The sequence below is a fragment of the Manacus candei genome, unplaced genomic scaffold, assembly GCF_025592945.1.
Source record: "Manacus candei isolate 608988 ecotype Guabito, Panama unplaced genomic scaffold, ASM2559294v1 h1tg000006l, whole genome shotgun sequence".
NCBI lineage: Eukaryota > Metazoa > Chordata > Aves > Passeriformes > Pipridae > Manacus > Manacus candei.
Genome location: NW_026138054.1, coordinates 117,324 through 134,053, shown reverse-complemented (window position 1 = coordinate 134,053; position 16,730 = coordinate 117,324). Strand labels below are relative to the sequence as shown.

Below are 16,730 nucleotides of genomic sequence, written 5' to 3'. Positions count from 1 at the left end.
GCTGGTGCCAGTGCCAGTGCCAAGTGTGTGAACAGATGCAGTGCCAGGCATGGGGCTGTGCTGGTGCCCAGGGAGGGGACAGTGACAGCTGGGGCCACTCGAGTGTGCAGAGGGAACTGCTTGCTACACCCCCCAAGGGACACCCATGCGACTGCTGGCACCTCCAGTGTCCCCTCTGCCCTGCTGGTGCCAGGCCAGGGCCAGTACCAGGTGCGTGCCATGTGCCCTTGTCACCAAGTCCCCCTGGGGCAGAAAAATGTGAGACACACAGCCAGAGGAGGGACTTTATTGTGGGGGAGGGGGGGTCGGGGCTGGGGGGCATCAGGGGCTGGGGGGACATTGGGGTTCGTGGGTCACTTGGGGCTGCACCCTGTGGAGACAGGAAAGAGCAGGGAGTGAGTTGGAGGCCAGTGGAAGCAGCTCCTCCAGCCCTCCCCCTGCTCCAGGACACATTCTGGGGTGCTCTAGCTCACTCCCATCCTACAGGAGGGCAGCAGAGAAGGCACAGGACCTCCAACCACTCCCCAGGCAGGTGTGGGGTGCAGGGTGTGGGATCAGGCTGTGGGGTGCAGGATGTGGGGTACAAAGTGTGGGATTCAGGGTGGGGGATGTGGGATCAGGATCAGGATATGGGGTGCAGGACACAGAGTGCAGGATCAGGGTGTGGGGTGCAGGATACAGGGTACAAGACACAGGGTGGGGGAACGGGATATGGGGTGCAGGATTGGGATGTGGGGTGCAGGATCGGGATGTGGAGTGCAGGACATGGGGTGCAGAATCAGGATACAGGGTGTAGGATCAGGGGGGTGTAGGATCAGGATGTGAGGTGCAGGATCAGGGTGTGGGGTGCAGGATCAGGACATGGGGTGAAGGACATGGGCTGTAGGATCAGGGTACAGGTGGGCACTGACCATGCTCAGGCCTTGCAGATGCCCATGGTGGTACAGATGTCCCGGGGTGTGTCCCCGTTCTGCAGCCCCTGGCTGATCTGGTCCTGGTACTGGCTCACCAGCTTCTGGCACTGCCTGCCCAGGAACCGGCCCAGCAACCGGCAGCCCTTCTTCAGTGCCGCTGTCACTGCAGCCTGCCATGGCCACGTGGGTCAGGGGGCCGTGGGCAGATGGCCCCTGCCCCAGCCTTCCAGGCCCCTGTCACCCCTCACCTCGTCAGGGTCATCACCCGCCAGCGTCTGTATCTTCTTCAGTGCCTTGGTGCACAGGCTGCACTTAATCCTCCGGTCCCGCCCCACGTCGTCCCTGTCGGCCTCATCCCCCTGTGGGGACACGCAGACTGTCAGGGCTGCCCGGACCCCGGGGTGGCCCTGGCAGGAGTGGGGGGTGGGTGCTCACCAGGGCCAGGCTGTCCCAGAGGTCCTGGCGCTGCCGCTCCTGGCTGCAGCGTGTGGCCATGGCCGTGTCCTGGCACCGGGATGTGGGGTCACCCTGGCAGGGCAGGGGGGCCACAGCCTGTGCCGCTGCACGGGGACAGAACAGTGAGTGTGGCCATGGGCTGGGGGCCTGTCACTGAGCTCCCCGAGGCCCCCGAGGGTGCCCAGAACCCTGAACCACCAGCCCCAGGTGCTTAGCACCATCCTCACCACCCCTCCTGCCTGTCCCCTCTTCCTCTCTCCCCCATCCCTGGATGCCTGTCCCCATGCCGACCCCATCCCTGCCACCCCCAGGTCCCCACACAGACCCTATTCCCCCAGGCACAGCCATCCAGGCTGTCATTCCCGCTGTCCTCAGGTGTCCCCTGTCCCTCCACCCGGGGGTGACCATCCCCCGTGGAAGGCAGAAGGGTCCCCATTACCTCCGACCACCACCAGCACCAAAAGAAGGGTCGAGCTTTTGGCAGCCATGTCGAACTGCTGAGGGGGTGGCAGTGGGTGACAGCGGTTGACAGCCTGTGTCCTGGACACCTTTTATAGCGGGGCCATGGGCTGCAGGGGCGGGGGGGCCAAAACCCCAAACCCCCTTAAAACAGAGCATCTCTGTTCCCCAGAGCCCTTCCTGCCTCACACCTCCGCCCCTGCAGGAAGGGGACGCGGGGGGGCCCAGGGGGGATTCGGGGTAACACGGGGGGGCTGGGGGGAACACGGGGGGCTCAGGGGTCCCCACCCCGCCAGCTGCAGGAGCAGGGGAGCTGCGGGGCTGTGCGGGGACACACGAGGGTATCCCGTGAGCCCCCAAAGTGTGGGGCAGAGGGGTGTGGCCCGACTCCCGTGGGCTCCATCCCAGGGTCCCCTTCGTCTCGTCCGGGCTCTGACTGGGGAGTAGCGAGGCTTGGGCTCAGTGTCCCCCCGGGCTCAGTCTGGCGTCCCCTGTGGGGGTCGGTCCTGGTGCCCCCGCGGGTCCGCCCCCCGGTTGCCATGGCGATCGCAGACGTCACTTCCTCCATGTGGTCACGCTGCTTCCGGGTTTGGGGCGTTCGCGCCTTTTCCCGGCCCCGCCCCTCCATGGCGGGTCCCGGTGCCGGCGGCGACCCCCGACCCTTGACTTCTGACCTCTGACCCCGTACGTGCACGGCGGGACCCCCCGTTTGGGGGCCGGGGGGACCCTGGTTAGGGAGGTTGGTTCGGGTGGCTGGGGGGGGCTGTGGCGTCCTCGGGGGGTCCCTGGTGCCAGGGACGTGTGCGGGGGGGTCGCAGTTCCGCGGCCGGGGGTCGTGCCAGGAGGAGTATGTTTGGAGTTGTCTTGGGGGAGCACTGGTACCGGAGGGGCCCTGAAGCCACGGAGGGCCCTGGGGGGCTCTTTGTGCGCGGGGGAGCGTGTAGGGGCTGTCCTGGGGGGCGCTGGTGCCAGGGGGTGTCCCGGGAGCTGTGCAGCGCTCGGGATCCATTTGGGGGGGGGGAGGCGGGGCGGCTCCAGGGGCCAGGGTGCATTTGGAGGGGGCTTCAGGTGTCTTGCTGCGGGGGTGTGGATTTTAGGAGGAGGTGGGATGGTCCTGGCACCGGGATGAGGTTGGGGATGCCCTGGGGAGGGAAGGAAGGGAGGCTGAAGGGGTGCAATGTGTGGAGGGAGGGTCAGACGAGGACATGGTTTGTGTTTTGGGGGGTGGGAGAGCCTGTGGTGTCTTGGGGTGACAGTGATCCCAAATTCACCCCGTTTGTTTTCTAGAGGTGCCGTTAGACCCCCTGTGGACTCCAGGCCATGTTCTCCGAGCAGGTGGCGCCCACGGCGCAGGGGCTGCTGGGCCCCCCCTCAGCCGAGCCCCCCACGTTCCCCAGGGTGCCAGTGCTGGGCTACTCGGACTGCTCAGGGCCGTTCCGGCCGGGCGAGCGCAGCTTCGGCCGCCAGTACGCGCACGTGTACGCCGTGCGCCTCGCCGGCATGCGCCCAACGCTGGAGCGCCGCGCGCGGGGCCGCTGGGGTGAGCTGGGGCACCCTGCTGGTCGGCACCCTGCCCAGGAAACACACCGGGGGGCTGCAGCATGTCCAGGGAAGGGAACAGAGCTGGGAAGGGGCTGGAGCAGCAGGAGCAGCTGAGGGAGCTGGGGGGGCTCAGCCTGGAGCAAAGGAGGCTCAGGGGGGACCTTCTGGCTCTGCAACCCCCTGACAGGAGGGGGGAGCCGGGGGGGGTCGGGCTCTGCTCCCAGGGAACAAGGGACAGGAGGAGAGGGAACGGCCTCAAGCTGTGCCAGGGGAGGGTCAGGTTGGATACTGGGGAAATTCCTTCATGGAAAGGGCTGTCCAGGGCAGGGGTGGAGTCTCCATCCCTGGGGGGATTTAACTGACTTGGGGATGTGGCACTTGGGGACATGGGTGGCCTTGGCAAAAAAGCACCTGTATTAGGATTTTACCTCCAGTTTACCAGATTTAAATCTGAGTCCAAAAGTGCATGAGTGTTCTCATCCTCTGGCTGGATGTACCCTGCAGGCATCCCAGACTGGGTGGGGAATCCATCCCTGATGGGGGGGAGGGAGATCAATCCCTCTGAGGGAATCCATCCCTGCCAGGGAAAATCCATCCTTGTGGGGGTGAAGCAGCCATCCCTGCAGTGGGGGAGATCCATCCCTGCCAGGTTGGGATCCACCTGCAACCTTCCTGCAATGTGAGAAGCCCCAATTTGCTCAGTTGTCCCAGTCTCCAGCAGCGTTTTACACTCTTGGCAGGGAATGTGTTGGCAGAGCCCACTCCAAACAGCTCAGCCCCCCAGCTCTGAGATGCACTGCAATGATGGGATCATCCAGGGACTTCCTGCTGCAGCTCCCACCTGGAGTTCTGACCTTGGGACGAACTGCCTTCCCCATCAGAGATAGAAGGGAATGTGTGCAGGGGGGCCCTGACTCTTTTTCGGGCACTTTCAGGAGCAGGAGTTGAGTGTGAGGTTTGTCTGGGTGGGGGTGGGGGACCCTGGCCAGGAAGTGGGGTAAGGGGGGTGCAGCTGGGTGGGAAGGGCTGGTTTTGCCAGGGGGGCCATTTCCTGGCCCAGGGGGGCTTGTGGTCCGTGGGTGGGACCCTTGCACTCAGAGTTTCCGTCCGCGGGATGAAGCAATACCGCGGCTCTGCCCCCCCTCACCCCCCTGGCCTGGGCACGTCTGAGATCGAATTTCCCTCAGCTTTGCCCTTCTATGGGCAAAAACCCTTTTGGTGGAGGCTTTTGGGCCGGACTCCTGTTCTCCTGCTCTCTCCATCCCCGTGGAGCCAAGGGGAGGCAAAGCCAGCACTGGTCCGACAGCAGATGTCATTCCTTGGCCTTTGCCAAGTGTGACAGGACCCAGGAGTTTGTAAAGTTCCCCCTCCCACAGTCCTAGGATGGGACCAGATTTCGGGTGTTTGTCTCCAAGCAGGAAGCGCCTGCAGGCAAAAATCAGGAGAGCACAGCCTCCCTCCCCCTGAACACACATTTTGAGGGGTCCAAGCCAAGAATAAGAAAGTTCCAATGGGATTGATTTTGTTCTAACTCAGAGTGTTTGCATTCCTGGGCTCGGGAATCCATGTTTCCAACCTGGGGTGCCAGGGTTGGTAGCAGGGTGCTCTCCCCAGGACAGGAGTCATGTTCAGCAGCATGAGATGGGCAAAGGGAGATTTCTGGGAGGGGAAATGTCACCCAGAAAGGATGGGGAGCCACCATGGGCAGTGTTGTTGTGGGAGAGGAGCCCAGGAGCTGGTCCCCCCTGTCCAGGGCCCAAGGCTTGAGATGGGCTTCACAGGCTGGTTTAAACTGGAAATGACAGTCCCACAGCTACATACCAGATGGGGCTGGGACACCTCTGGGTCCCTGGGAGTGGGGTGAGAAATTTTGGGCTCAGTTTGTGGTGAGGGAGATTTTTGCTCCTCAGCCACAGAGCTCCTTGCAGCTCCCAAGGCTTGTGCTGGTTCCCCCAGCCCAGATCCCCTGAGGATCCTTGCCTAAAGCCCAAGGTCCTGTCAGCATGCCAGGATCTTCCCTGGCTGTGATGGGGATCCTGAATTCCAGCAGGTATCTGATGTGGAGGATCTGACCCTGGCAGAGGTCAGGTTTGGAAGTGATGAGTGATCTGCCTGTCAGCTCCAAGTAGGATGTTTGGATCATGTCCTGGGTGGGGAGCAGGAACACCAGCCCCTCCATGCCCAAGGGCAGGAGCAACGCATCCTGGACCCTTCCTGGGCAGAGCTGTTCCTGGGACCTAAACACACTGTCCCAAGGAGCTGTGGGTCTCCCAGCCCCTGTCACTACCCAGCTTTCCCCTCCAGTGCAGAGGAAATGCCTGCAGGCTCTGGAATGCTCCTTGGCCCCATCTGGCCCACACATGTCCTCTCGGCACTGTGCCTCGAGGAAAATCAGGAGGCTTCCCAACATTCCCGCTGCTTCTCGCTGGCCTCGGCGCTGGGGCCGTTCCAGCTGCTTCCCCCAACCCTGCGCCGTGCCCCCACCACCCCGAGGCCACTGACCCCCATTGCTCCGCAGGGAACGATGCCGTGCTGCGGAAACTGTCGGAGCTGCAGGTGGGCGAGAAGTGCTGCGTGGTGGGGACGCTCTTCAAGGCCATGCAGCTCCAGCCCTCCATCCTGCAGGAGATCAGCGAGGAGGTAATGGAGGGACACTCCCCTGATGCACCCCCTCCACCTCCTCCCTACAGCTCAGGGGATGTGCCAGCACATGTTGGAGCTCGCGGCTTCCCGGTGCTCACTGTGGCCAGGGAACTGGCAGGGATTACAGCTGGGTAGGTGGGCTGTGCCTGCTGTGTCTCTGGAGGCCAGCTTGGTGGCATTTCTTGGTGCCAGCATGTTTCTGTGTGTGGTGCTTATGGAATCATGGAATGGTTTGGGTTGGGAGAGACCTTAAAGCTCATCCACGGGCAGGAACACCTTTCACTAGACCAGGTTGCTCTGAACCCCATCCAGCCTGGCCTGGAACACTTCCAGGGATGGGGCATCCACAGCTTTTCTCGGCAGCCTGTGCCAATGTCTCACCATCCTCACAAGGAAGAATTCCTTGCCCATATCTGATCCAAATCCACCCTTTGTCCATCTGAAGCTGTTTCCCCCTGTTTGCCACCACCCTCACTCAGTGATTTTCCAACCCTCAAAGAGTTTGGATCCAAGGGGTTGGTGACACAACCCCCTTTCCCTGCCAACAGGGGAGGGGGATGAGGGGGGTGTCAGGGAAGCTCTGGCATCCCTATGCAGTGCCAGGGGCCCGTCTCCTCCCAGCTAGCTCATGTTGGGAAGTTTAAAGCTCCCACCACCCATCTGAGCTGCTTCCTCCTTGGATGGGGCTCACGTTCAGGACGCTGCAGGGAAGCGCTGAGTGAAACCTGCCCATCCGGGGGGACTCCAGCTGGGGTGTTGGCCATGCTGGTGGGGGGACCTGGGGCAGGAAAAGGTCCCTGGGGGCCACTGGTCCTCACTGAGGCTGTCAGAGCTGTCCCTGCCCACCCTGCAGCACAACCTGGTGCCTCAGCCGCCCCTGCCCAAGTACATCCAGCCCTCAGATGAGCTGATCCTGGAGGATGAGCTGCAGCGGATTAAGCTGGAAGGAGCCATTGATGTGCAGAGGCTGGTGACAGGTAAGGGCCAGCGGTGGCTCCACAGTGGGACCCACCCCACGGGTGCTGACCAGGGCTGACTGCCCACTCTGTCCCAGGGACCATCGTGGCTGTGTACGGCTCCGAGCAGGACGATGGCAGGTTCCTGGTAGAGGATCACTGCTTCGCTGACCTGCCACCACCCCTGCCCTGGAACGGGCCCACCTCTGACCGGTGAGTCAGCAGGAGCAGGGCTGGCACTGTGTCCCTGCCCTGCCAAGAGGGCTGGTGGAGGCGGTTGTGCCCCCTGCCCTGGCTCTGTGATGCCCCTTGGTTTGGGAGCATGGCACGCTGCCCAAGCCTCTCCATCCATCCAGGTTTGTGCTGCTGGCCTCAGGGCTGGGGCTGGGCAGTGGGAGCGGGGAGGCCCTGCTGAGCACCCAGCTGCTGGTGGATGTAGTGACAGGGCAGCTGGGCGCCGAGGGCGAGCAAAGCTGTGCCGCCCACATCTCCCGAGTCATCCTGGCAGGGAACCTGCTGAGCCAGAACACGCAGAGCCGGGACACCATCAACAAGGTACAGCGGCGAGGGGGGGCTCACAGAGCTTCTGAGGCGCCGGGATGATGTGGGGAGGGGGCAGAGGGCACACGGGGTTGTTCTTCACTGTCTCCCTGCTCACCCAGGCCAAGTATCTGACCAAGAAGACTCAGGCAGCAAGCGTGGAGGCCGTGAAGATGCTGGATGAGATCCTGCTGCAGCTCTGCGTGAGTGCTCGGGGTTGGCCAGGGAATCGGGTTCCTTTTGGGTGAGGGAGCCTAGTTCCTGAGGCAGGGGAGCAGCACTGCTATCAGCCCAGGGTGTGGGGTGGCAAACCCCCTTCCCCAGCACCCACCTTCCCTTTGAGCACCTCCTAGAGAGAGGCAGCACAAAACCCAGCTCCAGATCCTTCTCTCAGGATCTAGCCTCCATGGTGAAACCAAGTGGAGTGTCCTGTGGGAAAGGGGCAGGAGTGACACCAGGGCTTTGCTCTGAGCCCCCTCAGAGGGCATTTTGGCTGCCCTGTTGATCCCTGCTCTGCCCGCAGACCTCGGTGCCTGTGGATGTGATGCCCGGGGAGTTCGACCCCACCAACTACACGCTGCCACAGCAGCCACTGCACCGCTGCATGCTGCCCCTGGCCAGCCCCTATGCCACGCTCCACCTTGTCACCAACCCCTACCAGGCCAACCTGGATGGTGTCAGGTAAACAAAGCTAGTGTGCCACCAGATCTGGTGACAGCTGTCAGCAGCACAGCACTGCAGAGCATGTCCTTGCATGTCCAGCATCCAAATCTCCCCTTCTTACCCCAAAAATATAGGTTTTTGGGGACATCAGGACAAAATGTCAGTGACATCTTCAAATACAGCAGCATGGATGACTACCTGGAGATCCTGGAGTGGACACTGCTGGCAGGACACATCAGCCCCACAGCCCCGGACACCCTAGGTACAGCAAGGACTTGGGGGGGGTCACCCTCCCCAGGGTTGCAGGTCCCCCCCTAATTCTCATCCCCCCCAGGCTGTTACCCGTTTTACAAATCGGACCCGTTCATCCTCACCGAGTGCCCTCACGTCTACTTCTGTGGGAACGCACCCCGCTTCCAGTCCAAACTGCTCCAAGGTGCTCCTGCAGATCCTTGTGGGGGGCTGGGAGGTGCCGTGGGGCTCCTCCACCTGACACCCGCCTGTGTTCACAGGGGCAGAGGGGCAACGGGTGCTACTGGTGACAGTGCCCGACTTCAGCACCACGCAGACCGCCTGCCTCGTCAACCTGCGCAACCTCACCTGCCAGCCCATCACCTTCTCCGGCTTTGGGGACGAGGACGAGGACGGGGACATGGAAGTTGGGCACTGACCACAGGGAGGGCATGGTCTCCATTGCCCCCACCCCTCAGGGGGTCCTGGCACCGACCACCCTTATCTGTCCTCTGGGAGGGGGGCACTGGAGGGACAAAATGCTCATACCAATATAACTTGATTTATTTGTGTAACGAAACTGTGTGGATGGGAGAGGGGCTGTGCCCGCCTCTGTGGGCCCTGCCCCGGCGAGCGGGACCACCCCTGCCATGCCACTGGGACAGGGACAGTGAGCTGGCACTGCCCAGCCCCGAGGGACGGGGTAGCATGTCCCTGACAGCGCCCAGCTGTGAAGGCCAATGCCCTCAGTCCAGGGAAGCAGCAAGGTGAAGGGCTGGAGCCCACTGGGAGCAGCTGCCCAGGCTCAGGGAAGATGTTGGAAGTGAATGCTGGGGCATCTGACCGTGGCTTGAAGCAGAGCAAAGGCCTGAGCATCCCTAGTCCCCAAAGTTCACTGTGTAGGTCTCAGCTGTGGTGAGAGGCTGCATTGTCCCCGTGCCCAGCTCCCAGCCCTCCATCTCTGTCACCAGCTCGGTGACCACCTCTGTCTCGGTGTCCATCTCCCAGGTGCCGGCCGTGGGCGGCTCCTGGCTCCAGGGCGTGTAGGCTGTGCTGCTGAAGGGGAAGGGCAGGGCCGTGGTGGCCAGCGGGGCTGTGGGGCCACTGGTGGTTGTGGTGGCATTGAGGCGCCGCAGCCGCAGCTGCTCCCGCAGCCGCATGCGGTGCCGGAGGCGCATCCGCAGGCGCAGGCGCTCGCGGGGTGTCATGGGCCGGCCGGGCACCACGAGGCGGATCGGCCGGTTCCCATTCATGGCCATGATCTCCCGGATGCGCTTCCAGTTGGAGCGGGACAGGACAAAATTGCACTGGGTGGCCCCAATGTCGTAGAGGACGTGGCAGGTCTTGACGCTGGGATTGTAGCCCTCGGCCCGTGCCGACACACGGTACTCGCCCGGGTTCAGGATGCGCCAGTAGTCCCCACCGCTGGCTGTGATTACAGAGGGCAGCCGGGTGGGACAGAGGCGGTGCAGGGCTGCCAGCAGCCTGCCCACATTTCACAGCCCCCTACCTGTTTTGATGTTGTGGTTGATGCCCCCCACCACGATGGTGGCGTTGGCAATGGGCTCTCCCTGCTGGTCTGTCACTATGCCCTTGATTCCACGATGGACCTGGGTGAGGAAAGGGATGAGCAAAACCGTGTGGGGCAGGTGGGGTGGCCTTGACCGTGTCCCAACACATACCTGCTCCATGAAGGTGAGCAGAGACTCCTTGTTGTTCTCCCACTCCTGCTGCAGCTCACTCTCGTGGGGGAACTTGTCGCAGCCCAGGTAGACAGACAGCTCCAGGCAGTTGGTGTGAAGGTAGCTGAAGTCATTCATGCCTGCAAGACACACGGACATGTGCCCAGCCAGCCGCTCACTCACATTCCTGCAGTGGGGTCACAGGGCAGCTGTGCCACGGGCCCCAACTTACTGCCAGCCCGGGGGTGCCACTTGGCGCCCTGCACGATGCCCATGGCGTCAGTCACGTCCTGCGCGTGGCAGCCCCCACGGAAGGTCTCAGTCATGGTGAGGTGTGCTGAGGCATAGGAGATGGCGAGCCAGCGGAACACGGCGTGGTCGGGCGTCTCCTGCAGCTCGGGATGCTCGTCCTCATAGTCCAGTGGGCGAGGGGCAGCTGCCGGCGTCGGGGGGCTGGGCCGGGCCATGTCAAAGGGGAAGGACACCAGCTTCTCCCCGCCCTGCAGGTTGGCTCCCAGCACGAAGGGGTTCTTGTCCATCCATGCCATGACAGCCCGTGTCTCCACCGCCACCTGTGAGGTGGGCACAGGGTGGGAAGTGTTACCCCCCTGTCACCTCCTCCCCTTCCCTGCCCCACCTCCACACCCCCCTCCGTGCTCACTGCCGCATCCTCAGCCAGGTAGTGCTCCGGGATGGGGATGTGGTGATTGGGGAACTGGTGGGGCACCAGCCGCCTCTCCTCCGCTGCCCACAGCGCTGAGGCCAGGTCGGGAAAGTTCTCAAAGAGGTCGAAGCCCTCCTCTGTCCAATGGCCCAGCGCCCAGTTGCCCAGTTCAGAGCCCTGTGGATGGCCCAGGACAGCGGTGAGCCCAAGGAGAGCTGCATGCTACCACCCACATCCCATCCCCTGCTCTTCCATCCTGTCCCATTCCACCACTCTGCCATCCCATCCCAGCTCCCCACCATCCCATCCCACCGTTCCAGGTCTCATCCCCTGCCCTGACATCCCAGTTGCCCGGCTTGGAGCCCTGCCACCAGCCCAGGGCAGCAGTGAGCTGCAAGGGGAGGGCAGCATCCTACCACTCTGCCATCTCATCCCACTGCACCACATCCCATCCCCACTACCCCGCTGCTCCACTGACCCATCCCATTGCCCCATGGCCGATCCCACCACCCACATCCCACCCCGCTGTCCCCTCACCGCCTCGCGGGCCAGCTCGTAGCCGTCAGGGTTGAGGGAGGGGACGAGGTGGATGCGGGTGTCAGTGACCAGGCCCCGCACACGGGGGTTCCCATCTTGGTACTCCTTGCACAGGAACTGCATCAGCAGCAGCAGCAGCTCCCGGCCCAGGGCCTCATTCCCGTGCAGCCCCGCCGTGTACCGGAACTCGGGCTCACCTGGGGCAGGGGGTGAGCAGGGTCAGCCAATGCCAGGGACCATAGCTGGCGCCCCCTGCACCCCCCACGCTCCCTCCACCTGTCTCATGCTCGCCCGGGCTGTCAGAGATCTCCATGGCGTAGATCTTCAGCCCCCGTGAGCTCTTGCCGATGTTGTAGATGCGGGTGATGGTGGGACACTCCTCGTTCACCACCTTCATCAGCTGCAGGGCGGGTGGAAATGGGGGCAGCACTTGGGGGGATAAGTCCACCCCCCACAGACGATTCCAGCACCATGGAGGATCCCATCCCCCACCAAGCTGCACACCCCCAAGGAGGTGCCCACCCCCATGGAGGATCCAACCCCCACAGAGGATTCCACCACCGTGATGGATCCCATGACCATGGCCGTGTCTACCCCATGGAGGATCCCAGCCCATGGATGTGTTCATGGAGTGTCCCACCCCCCACAGAGGATCCCACCCCCCAGCGGATCTGCCCCCCAGCAGTGCCCACCTGTCTCATGTCCTTGTAGGAGTGGTGTCGGAAGTCCAGGTTGTCCGTGGAAGTCACCTCGTTCTGCTGGGTGTAGTAGCTGCTGATGGCTGTGGAGGGGTCAGGGACACAGTGGTGGGGGACAGCTGGAGAGCTGCCACCCCACCATAGCCCCCCAGGCTGCTTCGGAGTGACTGTTACCGGAAAGGGGGCACCCCAGGACCTCGAGGCGCAGGCAGAGGCTCCCATTCCAGCGCTGGGGGTAGATGCGGATGTACCGGGCCACCATCGGCTCAGGGAACTCGCTCAGCACTGGAGTGTCCTTGTCCACATTGCCATAAAACATCTGCCAAGGGGGGGAGATGTACTCGAGAGGGTCCCCATTGTCCCCATGTCCCCCCCCAAGCCTGGTCTGGGGTCCCCACCATCTCCTCGTAGCCATTGCTGTACATCACCCAGTGCTGGCTGTCGTTGCTGAAGCCCACGTAGAAGCTGGTGACAAAGTCATCACTGCAAGGGGACAGGGACAGGTTGGGACTCCCACTCCCCCCACTCCCCCCTGCCTGTGTCCCCACCTCCACCCCCATGTCCCCGTACTGGATCTGGGAGTCGCGCCCCTGGGTGATGACGCCGGTGAACATGGTGATGCGGCGAGTGTCCACCTCGAGCCAGTGCGCCCGGCTGTCGTCCTCGGCACACCACGCCCCGTCAAAGAAATCGTCCTCGTTGGTGCCCGCCTGGGGGGACAGTGAGCGGGACGTGCGTGAGGGTGTCACTGTCAGCCCCGGATGGGTGGGAGGGGTGACCCTCACCTGCATGTTGAGGCGGCCACGCTGGGCGCCCAGCCCGTGGCGCAGCATGGAGGAGGCCAGGATCTGGTCATCCTCGATGCGGTGGGACTCCAGCCCGATTGGGGGACATCCTGGGGACAGCGGGGGGAGAGGGAGTGATGAGCATTCCCCCCACAGCAGGGTGTCCCCATCAGTTCTGGAAATGGGGACACTCACTTGTCTTCTCTGCTGGAGGGGTCCACTCCTCATCTGGATCCCACTTCTTCCCTCCTGGTTTTTTGGTTTTTCCTGGGAAAGGGGCACAGTGAGGGGGGTAGGGATGGAGATGGGAGTGGGGGGACAGGGATGGGGACTGGCACCCACCTTTGCGGTCCTGGCCCTTCTCCTCTGCCCAGGGCTCCTCCTCCTCCTCCTCCTCCTTGCTGCTGCTGCCTTTCTTGGGCTTTGCTGTTGGGGAGGCGACACCCACCCCAGGGACGTGACATTCATCCCAGGGATGTGCCACCAGTTCCAGGAACATGCCACCCCCCCGGGGATGTGACACCCACCATGCAGACATGTCACCCACTGCAGGGACATGCCACCCTCCCTGTGGCTCTGCCACCAACTCTGGGGACATGCCACCCACCATGGGCCCACCCAGCCCCTGCCCATCCCTCCAACCACCCTCGCCCCCTCTCACAGGGTCTGATTTTCTCCTCGTCTGTCTCCATCCCGTCATCCTTGTCCGGATGTTTGCGGAGCTTTGGCGGGGGGGGCAGCCCGTAGGTCACTGGGGGGCACAGGGTGGGGGCTGGGACACCCCTCTGGGACTGGTGGGGGCAGGGGTGATGGGGGGTCCTGGGGTGCCCCCTCCCTCCCAGGTTGTCACTCACAGTCATCGTAGTCAGGTGGCTCAAAGCCCTCACCGTAGTCCCCTTCGGTCACTGGGCCAGGCAGGGGGGGCTGGGGGGGGGGCTGCAGGGGGGGCTGTGGGGGGGGCTCCTCTGGCTCTCCTGGTGGGGGGAAGGGGCTGTGCTGGGGATGAGGAGGCAATAGGGTCCCTGTGTTCCTGCAGGGTCCACTATGCCCCCATGGGGTTCTCCATGCCCCTATGGGGTCCCCACGGGATCAGCATGCCCCTCTGTGGGGTCCCCATGTACCTGTGGGGTCCCTGTGTCTCCAGTGGATCCCCCTATATTCCACCCATGCCCCCAAGAGATCTCCATACCCCTGTGGGGTCCCCACACCTCTACCATCTCCCTGAGGGTCCCCCATGCTCCAATGGGAATACTGTGTCCTGTGGGGTCCTCCATGCCCATACAGGGTCCCCATGTCCCTGCAGGGTTCCTTCTGTTCCTATGGGGTCCCCCACGTTTCTGTGGGATCCCTCTGTCCCTATGGAGTCTCCATGTCCCTTTGGAGTCCCTACGTCCCTCTACATCCCCTGGCACCCCCAAACCACCAAGAGATGTCCAGACTCCTACAGTGTCCTCACACCCCTATGGGGTCCCCACACCCTTTATGCTGACCCCATGCCCACCCCAGCTCTAGGCTGCCCCAAAATGCTGTTCCCCTGTGTCCCCAAGGCTAGGGACTGTCCCCCAACCTCACCCCGAGTGGTGCCAGCCCCTGTGTCCCCTTGTCCCCCCACATACGGGGCTCCTCAGGCTGGGGCCAGACACGCTCGGGTCTCCTCCTGCTCGGGGGCTTGGGGGGCTTCTGCTGCCGCCGGATGTACTCGACTGAGGACACAGAGGGTGGCCCTGGCTTTGGGGTGCAAGGTGGGGGGGACATCCCCTCCATCCCTCCCTGCAGGCCAGGGGACCCTGGTGGTCCTCCCACCTGCACCCCAGCACCGTACAGTCCTCGTAGTCCTCCCGCTCCAGCTGCTCATTGTAGTCCAGAGTCGGGGGCTCCGGCTCCTCGGGAAGCTCTGCAGAGAGGGGACACGGGGGGAAGGGGCACAGGTGGAACTGGGGTGCAGGAAGGGGACACCAGAGAGCAGGGAGGTGGCCCTGGGGTGCAAGGTGGTGGCACTGGGACTCAGGGAGGTGGCACCAGGATGCAGGGAGGCAGCACTGGGACACAGGGAAGTGACACTAAGGATTAGGGAGGTGACATAGGGGTGCAGGAAGGTGGCAAGTGGGAATAGGGAGGTGGCCGTAGGTTGCAAGGGAGTGGCCCTGGGGAGCTGGGAGATGGCATTGGGGTGCAAGGAGATGACATTTGGGGAGAGGGAGGTCGCACCGAGGCGCAGTGGGGTGGCCCCAGGCTGCAGTGGGGTGGCCCCAAGACAGGGTGGTGGCCCTGAGGGCTGGGCACTCACCTGGCTGGGGCTTGGGGTCCCAGTCCTCCCGGCCCAGCCCCCAGCGCTCACTCTGTGGCTCCTCCAGCTCCCCTGGGGACAGGGACAGAGTGAGGGGCTGGAAGGGCCCCTCAGGGTCCCAGCATGCCCCTCATCTACCCTGTCCTACAGCAGGAAGAGGAAGGTTAGGGGGACAGAGAGGGGGACTCCAGGGGGACAAAGCCACTAGGGCAGCTGAGCAGGACATGGGGTGATGCTCTGCTCTGCTGAGACCCACCACCCCAACACAGCCCACAGTGAGGGATGTCCCCAAAACTCACCTTGGCCACCTCCATCCTCTTCCTCCTCTTTGTAGTGTGAAGGCTCCAGGAACTCAGGTGCCCCCTCATCATCCTCGCCCCACAGGGGCTGTGGGGTGGTGGGGGGCTCTGGGGAGAAGCTTGGTGGCACCAGTGGCTTCTTGCCAGAGGGTTTGGTGGCCTTGGGTGACTTCTCCTTGAGTGGCTTCTCCTTGGGCTTTTTGGAGCCTTTTGGGGTTTTTTCAGAGCCTTTGGGGTTTTTTTCTGAGCCTTTTAGGGGGTTTTCAGAGCCTTTCGGTGGCTTTTCCTTGGGTTTCTTGGGGGGTTTGCCCTTGCTCCGGTCCCTGTCTTTGTTTTTGTCCTTCTTGGGGCTCCGGGGTCTCTCCTTGGGCTTCTTGGGAGGCTTGGGGGGTTTTTCCTTCTTCCCCTTCCTGGGTTTCTCAGGCTCCGTCAGCGGCCCTGGGGAGTCTGGGGGAGGGAGGGGGTGAAAAGGAGGGGCAGCCGCCCCGAGGTGGGGTGAGGGACGGTGGGGCCGGGCTGAGGGGTCCCCCCCGTCCCGCCTCCCCCCGTTCCCCGTGGGATGGCGGTGCCGGTCGCTCACCGGTGCCGGTGCCGATGCTGAGGTCGGTGCCGAAGCTCAGCTCGGTGCCGTGCCCGTCCCGGTCCCCGCCGTCCCCGGGCCCGAGGAAGCCCCGCAAAAACTCCTCGATCTCGGCGTCGGTGAGCGCGGGGGGCCCCGGGGCAGCCCCCGGTGCCGGTACCGGCAGCAGCGGCAGCAGCGCGGCCGTCAACAGGAGGCAGGAGCGGGGCGGCCCCGCCGGGACCATCGCGCTCCGCACCGGCCCCGCGCCCCGAGAGCCCCGAGAGCCCCGGGCGGGCGGGCTGGGGGCGGCGCTGCGGCCGGGGGCGGCTCCGAGAGGCGGCGGCGCCCCCGGGACCCGCTCGGCACCGGGACGGCACCGGGATGATACCGGCACCGGGATGGCGCTGGCACTGAACGGCACCCGGATGGCACTGAACGGGATGGGCACCGGCACTGCCACTGTCGCTGGTCACATGCTGTACTGGCACCGCACCGGGTCCGAGACTGCCGGGGACCTGCACTGGCACCGTGCGGAACTGGCGCTGCCTGGTACCGGCACTGGCACCGGCACCGGCACTGCCGGGGACCCGCGCTGCACTGGCACCGGGACTGGCACTGCAGTGACACTGGCACTGAGGGGACCCGCGCTGCACTGGCACCGGGACTGGCACTGCAGTGACACCGGCACTGAGGGGACCCGCGCTGCACTGCGCTGGCACTGCCTGGGACTGGTCTCGAGCCCACACCGGCACTGACTGGGGCACAGCACTGTACTGGCGCTGTGGGCACCCTGGACTGCAGGGGCTGGCATT

The 16,730-nt window shown here is 63.9% G+C and overlaps 3 protein-coding genes across 3 annotated transcripts; 1 reads left to right on the top strand and 2 right to left on the bottom strand.

The window, feature by feature from the left end:
• Positions 1 to 271: 271 nt before the first annotated feature.
• On the bottom strand, positions 272 to 2,355 carry LOC127480974 (saposin-C-like). The gene is made up of 5 exons (XM_051809767.1): positions 1,810 to 2,355; positions 1,350 to 1,474; positions 1,163 to 1,273; positions 912 to 1,084; positions 272 to 370 (listed from the first exon to the last, which is right to left on the bottom strand). The coding sequence occupies exons 1-4, from the start codon at positions 1,856 to 1,858 to the stop codon at positions 917 to 919; spliced, it is 453 nt and encodes a 150-aa protein (XP_051665727.1). The 5' UTR covers positions 1,859 to 2,355; the 3' UTR covers positions 272 to 370; positions 912 to 916.
• A 38-nt stretch (positions 2,356 to 2,393) lies between these two features.
• Positions 2,394 to 8,984, top strand: POLD2 (DNA polymerase delta 2, accessory subunit). The gene is made up of 11 exons (XM_051809641.1): positions 2,394 to 2,513; positions 3,117 to 3,369; positions 5,890 to 6,011; positions 6,868 to 6,991; positions 7,069 to 7,183; positions 7,327 to 7,525; positions 7,633 to 7,713; positions 8,034 to 8,191; positions 8,308 to 8,435; positions 8,508 to 8,609; positions 8,686 to 8,984. Exons 2-11 carry the CDS (start codon positions 3,150 to 3,152, stop codon positions 8,841 to 8,843), a joined length of 1,407 nt encoding a protein of 468 aa, XP_051665601.1. The 5' UTR covers positions 2,394 to 2,513; positions 3,117 to 3,149; the 3' UTR covers positions 8,844 to 8,984.
• Positions 8,953 to 16,209, bottom strand: AEBP1 (AE binding protein 1). Its single transcript, XM_051809463.1, has 21 exons — positions 15,937 to 16,209; positions 15,357 to 15,803; positions 15,058 to 15,129; positions 14,593 to 14,664; positions 14,387 to 14,473; positions 13,625 to 13,744; positions 13,432 to 13,521; positions 13,113 to 13,196; positions 12,966 to 13,037; positions 12,771 to 12,880; positions 12,556 to 12,695; positions 12,384 to 12,468; positions 12,160 to 12,304; positions 11,980 to 12,068; positions 11,564 to 11,687; positions 11,288 to 11,484; positions 10,748 to 10,927; positions 10,319 to 10,658; positions 10,087 to 10,226; positions 9,915 to 10,014; positions 8,953 to 9,833 (listed from the first exon to the last, which is right to left on the bottom strand). Exons 1-21 carry the CDS (start codon positions 16,160 to 16,162, stop codon positions 9,283 to 9,285), a joined length of 3,471 nt encoding a protein of 1,156 aa, XP_051665423.1. The 5' UTR covers positions 16,163 to 16,209; the 3' UTR covers positions 8,953 to 9,282.
• Between the last annotated feature and the right edge of the window lie 521 nt (positions 16,210 to 16,730).

Coding starts and splice junctions, on each gene's coding strand:
- POLD2 (XM_051809641.1), top strand. CDS start 3,150: ATGTTCTCCGAGCAGGTGGCGCCCACGGCGCAGGGGCTGCTGGGCCCC. Junction 6,992..7,068: donor TGTGCAGAGGCTGGTGACAG/GTAAGGGCCAGC, acceptor ACTCTGTCCCAG/GGACCATCGTGGCTGTGTAC. Junction 8,436..8,507: donor CACAGCCCCGGACACCCTAG/GTACAGCAAGGA, acceptor CATCCCCCCCAG/GCTGTTACCCGTTTTACAAA.
- LOC127480974 (XM_051809767.1), bottom strand. CDS start 1,858: ATGGCTGCCAAAAGCTCGACCCTTCTTTTGGTGCTGGTGGTGGTCGGA. Junction 1,475..1,809: donor GGTGCTGGTGGTGGTCGGAG/GTAATGGGGACC, acceptor GTCCCCGTGCAG/CGGCACAGGCTGTGGCCCCC. Junction 1,274..1,349: donor TCTGGGACAGCCTGGCCCTG/GTGAGCACCCAC, acceptor GTGTCCCCACAG/GGGGATGAGGCCGACAGGGA.
- AEBP1 (XM_051809463.1), bottom strand. CDS start 16,162: ATGGTCCCGGCGGGGCCGCCCCGCTCCTGCCTCCTGTTGACGGCCGCG. Junction 11,485..11,563: donor CCCGGGCGAGCATGAGACAG/GTGGAGGGAGCG, acceptor CCCCTGCCCCAG/GTGAGCCCGAGTTCCGGTAC. Junction 10,659..10,747: donor ACCTGGCTGAGGATGCGGCA/GTGAGCACGGAG, acceptor CCCACCTCACAG/GTGGCGGTGGAGACACGGGC.